Source organism: Vanessa cardui, chromosome 28, assembly GCF_905220365.1.
Source record: "Vanessa cardui chromosome 28, ilVanCard2.1, whole genome shotgun sequence".
NCBI lineage: Eukaryota > Metazoa > Arthropoda > Insecta > Lepidoptera > Nymphalidae > Vanessa > Vanessa cardui.
In genome coordinates, this window is record NC_061150.1 from 5,548,585 (window position 1) to 5,555,976 (window position 7,392).

The 7,392-nt window shown below is 34.7% G+C and overlaps 1 protein-coding gene across 1 annotated transcript; it reads right to left on the reverse strand.

Annotated features, from left to right (window-relative positions):
* Positions 1-435: 435 nt before the first annotated feature.
* On the reverse strand, positions 436-6,794 carry LOC124541484 (zinc finger protein 567-like). The gene is made up of 6 exons (XM_047119400.1): positions 6,546-6,794; positions 5,735-5,870; positions 4,789-4,842; positions 3,587-3,676; positions 2,353-2,418; positions 436-1,768 (listed from the first exon to the last, which is right to left on the reverse strand). The coding sequence occupies exons 1-6, from the start codon at positions 6,714-6,716 to the stop codon at positions 579-581; spliced, it is 1,707 nt and encodes a 568-aa protein (XP_046975356.1). The 5' UTR covers positions 6,717-6,794; the 3' UTR covers positions 436-578.
* Between the last annotated feature and the right edge of the window lie 598 nt (positions 6,795-7,392).

A 7,392-nucleotide genomic window follows, 5' to 3' on the forward strand; every position in this document is an offset into this window, starting at 1 on the left:
TATTTGGGCTCGGGGTTGAAAGAAGACATCGTTAGGAAACCTGCATGTGTCTGATTTCAACAAAAATCCACAAATCCGTATTGGAGCAGCGTGATGAAAAAAGGTTCTAACAACAACAACACCAACACCCTGGAAATTCCCACTGCTGGGCCTCTAAAGGACTAAAGGCCTCCTCTCCGTTTGAGGAGAAGGTTTGCAACATATTCCACCACGCTGTTCCAATGCGGGTTGGTGGAATACACATGTGGCAGAATTTCTATGAAATTTGTCACATGCAGGTTTACTCACGATGTTTTCCTTCACCGCTGAGCACGAGGAGAATTATAAAGATAAATTAAGCACACGAATTAGCGGTGCCTGCCTGGGTTTGACCCCGCAATCATTGGTTAAGATGCACGCGTTCTAACCACTGGGCCATCTCGACTCTAAAGCTTCTAAACTTAACCTCAAAAGGAGAGGCCCAAAAAAAATAAAACAGGATGTTACTTTACACCCTTTAGCAACAGACCACAGATGCCATTCCCTCCACTAAAACAATTTCGTTAAACTACAAGCTTTGCTTTTCATTACTCTAACACCTATATCGAATGTAAGGGCTGAGGTACCCGTTCATCGACATCCGGCTTCCTCTCATGGACCTTCAAGTGTCCCTTCAGGGTACACTTTTGCGTAAAAGCCCTCCCACACACCGGACATATGAACCTCTTATCATTGTTATGTATGCGCATGTGTTCCCTCAGGGTCTTCTTCCTCTGGTAGGATTTGTGGCAGATGTTACACGAATGGATCCTTTCGCCGTCGTGTTTGATCATGTGCATTTTCAGGGAGTTCCTCGTGTAGAACGCCAGGTCACACTTGGTGCACTTGTGATTCCTCTCGTTCAAATGGTCTCTTCGCACGTGACTGGAGAGATGGCCAGGAGTTATGTAACTTTGGGTACATGCCTTGCATTTGTACCTCTTCAGCTCTTCATTGTGTACTTCGGCCAGATGCTTCTGCCTCGCGTAGAAAGAGGACAGAGATATGTTGCATCTCTTGCACGCGTACCGTATACCCGACTTGTGCTCTTTCGACACGTGATTCTCTCGTTTCGTAACCCTGTCGAATACAGCGTCGCAGTATCTACACGGAAAATCGCCTATTTCGTGGGTCCGCATGTGACCTCTTAAACGAGCTTTCGAGGCGAAAGCTTTGCCACAACTGTCGCAGATGTGATTCGGGTAGTGTACATTCATATGCGTGTTCAAGCTGACGAAGTTCAGGAAGGTTTTCTGGCAAATCGGACAGTCCAATTGGTCCTTTTCCAATTTGAACGGCAAATTGTTCCAACCCCTTCCAGATTTGACAGACACACAGGAATTTATGTGCTGTTTTAACGCCTCGTAGTCGGTTATCTCGGCCCTGCATATCTTGCATCTGAATTTGCCTGACGATTTGTAGAACTTCTGCAGCGTCGACGATATCATCTTCTTGAAGGCTACGTGGATGTTTGTTATATTGTGTTGCATTATATGGGTTTTTATATCATCGAGGACTGTGGACTTTTCTGGACATATGGCGCAGGAGTACGACTGATTTTTCCCCATTTTGAACGGAAACAGTCCGACCTCTAACATCTTCTCCGTTTCCTTCAAATCCGCCTGCTTCTTGACGGAGTACGACACTTTCTTCTTGCTTGTTGGCAATGTTCTCTTCCTAGTCCGCCTCGCTCTATATTCCTCTGGTTCCTTCTTAATCATCAAGTCACTCAAACTTGCTGGATAATACTCTGGATTAATGATATATTATTAATAACATTATAATTAGTTGATTACACAGTAGAAGGCATACCTAGTCTTGCTAGAGGTAAATAGTTGAATAATAGTTTTCTTGGTGGTAGGGCTTTGTGCAAGCCCGTCTGGGTAGGTACCCACTCACCAGTTATTCTATCGCCAAATAATAGAACTCAGTATTGTTGTGTTCCGGTTTGAAGGTTGAGTGAGCCAGTGTAACTACAGGCGCAAGGGATATAACATCTTAGTTCCCAAGGTTGGTGGCGCATTGACGATGTAAGGAATAGTAAATATTTCTTACAGCGTCATTGTCTATGGGTGATGGTGACCACTTACCATCAGGTGGCCCATACGCTCGTCCGCCAACTTATATCATAAAAAAAAATATTTGGGCACTTAAATTCCCAATACTGGACAAAAATCCACAGTTAGCCAGTGAACTAAAATGCTTTTAGATCGACATATATCAGAATTATTTTGGTCTAATGACTATATACATTATCTGAGTCACATTTCTCCTAAACAAGAGACAAAATCTTTGTCCAGCAATGGGATTTCAAGGGTATGGTATATAACGCACCTGTGTCATCGTCGACGTCTGTATCATCTTCTTGTTTAACGCTCCGGAATATCAATCTGTCATCGTCTATAACAAAAAGAAAGATCGTCACTGCAAAGGATAAACAGCTTAAGCGCCATGTACCATACATTGAGAAATTAAGTTTAAAGTAACTTTTGTTAAATGTTGTTTCGGAAGCACAATTTTGGTATAGTACGACACAACTTAGATGTCGCGTCGGCAAAATTCGTAAAACCGATCACATCCGAATTGCGTACGCTATACCAAATTATTTCTTTCTCATGCGAATATGATCTTTGCACAAACGTAATAACTTGTAATATCATATGACCTAATATATTCGTCAATTTGACACGTGGATTTACATGCACTTGCTTTCTTTGACGCCTGAATCTATAGCAACGAATAGCGTCGAATGGCCCGATAGGGAGCTATTTCTATTGGTTGTATAAATCGGCAGTAATCGGTTTTAATTTCATTCCATTGCATTTTCCGATGCTACATCTAATTTGGGTCCTACTATACATCAGTCTTTCTTCCTTATATAGACCACCAGTTGCCTCGGCTTTTTTTGGGTTAGACGTCAAGTGTACCTTGCCACCTTCGCTTTTCGTAGCGGCACGATGGTATTGCACATCTCGTAGCGCATAATGGCACTTGGTTCCAAAATAAACAACTTAATAGGCTATTTGACAATGCGAAAAATAAATTGTGAATTATTGTAATCAGTATATATTATGAGTTTAACGAAACAAAAAAAAAAACGAAAGTTGAAAATAATACTTAATTTATTCAAAAATCCATAAATAAAAATGCACTTATTCATACGTTTGTCACGTGACACAAAACGCTCCTGATTGGCCGGGCTTATTATGAAGTCACTTTCTTGTAAACCTTGCATTTCTACTACACCACAGATTAAAATACGGGAAAGTGACGTCACCGACCCCATTGCAGCTCCATATTGTCAAATTAGCGTTTTTGTGCGATATTTAAATATGGAATTTTTAATATGATATTTTTCGGCAAATATGTACTAGAAATAAAAAAATGAACTTTTACTGGGTTCCTTAACCTCTACTAAATAGTATAAAATTGATTTTTAAAAACCAGTCAAATAGCCTATTTTAAGGTCACAATAACTATATTTATATTTGCCAATATCTCCGAAGCGTAGAATTCAAAGCGTATCAACTGACGCCCCCCCCCCCCCCAACTAGTATCAAGTACATACCGGAGTCATCACATTCGAAGGTGTCCTTGGACCATCCGATCACAGCTGCGAGATCATCGTTCACGTTTTTCAGAGCTTCTTGTAATATTTCTATAAAAAGAAAACGGTCTCAATATCTTCACGTGCACTGCATCGTCTGTTATAATTGTAGATGATAAAATAAGCTTGGAATTAATACCTGTTGACTTACAGGCAGGATACCTTTCATACATATATAATTGTATTTAACTAATATTATTGTGTTTTTTAAATGATGAAAAAGAGTAACTACTGAGTTTCTTGCCGGTTCTTCTCGGTAGAATATACTTTCCGAACCGGTGGTAGCTTCACTTAATTGTTAAATGACGATAAAAGTGCTTGTAATAGCCCGCTTATATATATATAAAAGTTAAAATATTTTGATTTTGATTGGTTCAGTACATTTTTCTGTTTAATACACACGGTGGTGCACGAACCATTTGGAAGCTCTTTTAACCCAAATCGTAACTAAAAAACTATTTCACATAAACGTGTCAAATTCAGCTTATATAAAAAGATATGCGAGACATGTGCCTCAAATTTCATAAACACATCTAAAACGGTTATTTAGATGTTAACATCCAAAAATGGTCATTTTTATCATTGACTGACCATTGGTCGAAAATATAACCCAGTCCCAGGTGACCTAGAAGGTTCGAATTTGGCATACAGATAGGTAATCAGAATACTAGCCAAATCAGTCCTTGGGCTACAATATATTCTGCAAAATTATAAGAAGAAATTTTATTTTATGTAGTTATAATAAATTTCAGGACTGACCATTGAATTTGACACCCATTTGGATCTCACTTCTCGCTGTTGAAGTCAACATCAACAACTAAATCCTATATCACAAGATTGAACTTGGCTCTCATTTCAGAATGTTTAAAAAATTAATAAACGCTTACATATTTATTTCAGATAATACTCTCCAGCTAAAAGCGCCATACTAGTAATTTATTGAGTAATACTACTTTTTTCACTTTTAAGAAAAATAGCCAGAAATCTATGTGCATTCAGCTTTAAAAGAAAAAGGAATGTCATTGACTTGAATACAGATTAAATAAGATTGAAACTAAAAGATAAACCATGGCAATATTTTAGTTTTTTTTTACTTTAAATTGAATTGATATCTGTCTATTTGGATAGTCTGCTGAGAATACCATTTGATCAAAGAATCTCACCATCTTTGTTTGTTGGAAGTTCAACCTTCACACATTCATGTGCTTGACTGGCTTCTGGAACAAAAAGAAACAGCAAGATATATATGTATTGTTGGAATAAACAAGCAACATCACACAACTTCACTTTAAAAAAAAAACAAAATGCGGAAGATTCGTAGTTGACACATTCAGAATTGCAATTATAATTATTACGGTGTAATGTGATTATTGATTGTTATTTTAAATTAAAGATAATTGTTTTAGAGGTTAACCTACTTCCTACTTCTGGTTCTAAAAATATATATAAACAAAATATAGTAAAGAATAGCTACTATTATGCTGACAACAGTGGCGGATTTGCCAATAAGCTAAGTAGGCTAGAGCCTAGGGCGGCAGATTTAGAGGGGCGGCAAATTTAGCCCAAATTTGTTATTATCTTACAGAAATAAAAAAAAACTTATAATTATATGTATACACATTACGTCACTACATAGAAAAATAATCTAGTAACTGACAGAAATATCACCTAGTTCATAATCTTACTAATACGGGGAAAAAGCCGATGTAATGAGAACACAAACCATATAGTTGCAATTTCAGAATAAATGTAATTAATTTGAAATTCAAGTCAGTAGGGCAGCAAAAATTGAATAGCCTACTATGAGAACCAGCCAAGTCAGTCCTTAGACTAAAATATACTATCCTAAGTTATGGAAATAAATGATGTTTTATGTAGTTATAAATGCATTCAGGAGTGGCCATTGTACTTGGCACACATTTAGATCTCACTTCTTTTGTCGTTGAAGTTAATAACCAAGGCCTATATATTAATATTGTACTTGGCTCTCATTTTACATTTATGTTTTTGATGGGATAGTATCTACAAAAGTATTCATCGGATAGAGATACAAGTCTGGCACATATTTTGTTAATAAGTATAGGGTATAATTTGATATACTTTACTTACTCTTTAATCGAATAGTAGCTTCCAGGGTCTTTAACGATCTTTCGACTTGATCCTTAAACTTCAGAGATAATTCAAGTTGTTTAATACAACCTTCACATATAAGACGCTTTGTATCATCTAAGTCCAATTCTGTCATCTGAAATTTAATTTAATTTATCAAAATATTTGATGTAATTTTCTTAAATAAAAATGTTCATAACAGCTCAAGATCTGTAAATTAAAAAACCAGTGCAACTAAATTGATTGGTTCCATTTTTAAAAGTAAATTTAAATAATCAAACATAGATTATAAAATTTGGACACAATATATATTACACTGCACTAGTGCAAAAAGTTTATACTACAATTTTTTTTACTATGTACTAAAAACATTTATTTTTTTGTGGAGGAAACAGTACATAGTAATCTTATACTAAATTAATACAACACTTCTATTAAAGCAATATTTTTTTTAATCATAATTTTCTACTGGGTCTAGGCCCAAATCTGGAGGATTATACAATTAGTAATTTTAACTGGCTAATTATAACTTAATATGTAACTTAGTTGCTACTTAAAATTGCTATTGATAAATATATATATATATTTTTAACATAAAAAGGAACTATAAAATTGTGTTTTAAAATTTTTATAAATTAAAGCATAAGTTGTTCGTACAACACTGTTATTAATAAGTTATAAGACTGCTAATTACTTATTCAGAATAAGCAGAAGATAAACATAGATACGATCGTTTTTTTTTTTAGTTTTTTAATTTTTTTAATAAGAATAGAAATATCAACACGTAGGTATAAAATATAAGTCCACTTACATCAATAGAAAAACATTTAAATAACATATCCGTGTACGAATCCCTTTTATTTTCACTATTTTGTTTAATAAGCATACTCTTGACGACACCTTCGTCTAAGCATAAATTACAAGTACCGAGTATCGGCAAAGTTTCAACCATAATCCCGGCGTCCATATTTAAAATATTCATTAATTATTTTTATACTTAATATTCAATAATATCATTGCAAAGTTAAATTTAACAAGCAATACAAAACATTCTTATACCATTTTGACAGGTATTATTGACATATGTCATGAACATATACGACAAGTGCGTTTCGTTTGTACTACGCATTAAAATCGAAAAAAAAAAATTCTAAATGATTTTATAAATAGGAATACAGCTTATATAATCGAAATTAAAACTTTTTTAATTATTTTTTTATTCAATAATTCATTCAAGAATTCATTCTTGAATGAATTGACTTGAGGCAAAGTTTTAATAATTAGTCAATGATGTTTTAGTAATCAGATATTATGTTATTAACGCGCAAAAAGTAAAGACTAGAAAACGTCCTAATTACTAAAACATCTAGTTATCCCTTTTACTTATTGTTTTTATCAAGCTATCCTTTTTACTTTTAACGAAATGTAAAAATAAACTAAAATAAACGGTCCCCGGCGCGACACACTTTTTTCTGTTGTTTAGTATGGATATAACATATCTGTTTATTAGAATATCATTGTACGTAATAAAAAGGAAAATAAATATTCTAAATTATTTTATTAATGGGAATACGAAATCGTAATGAAAACATTTTAATTATTTTGCTGTATAAAATAAATCATTGAAGTAAATAGGACGCTGCACGATGGACTTCAGG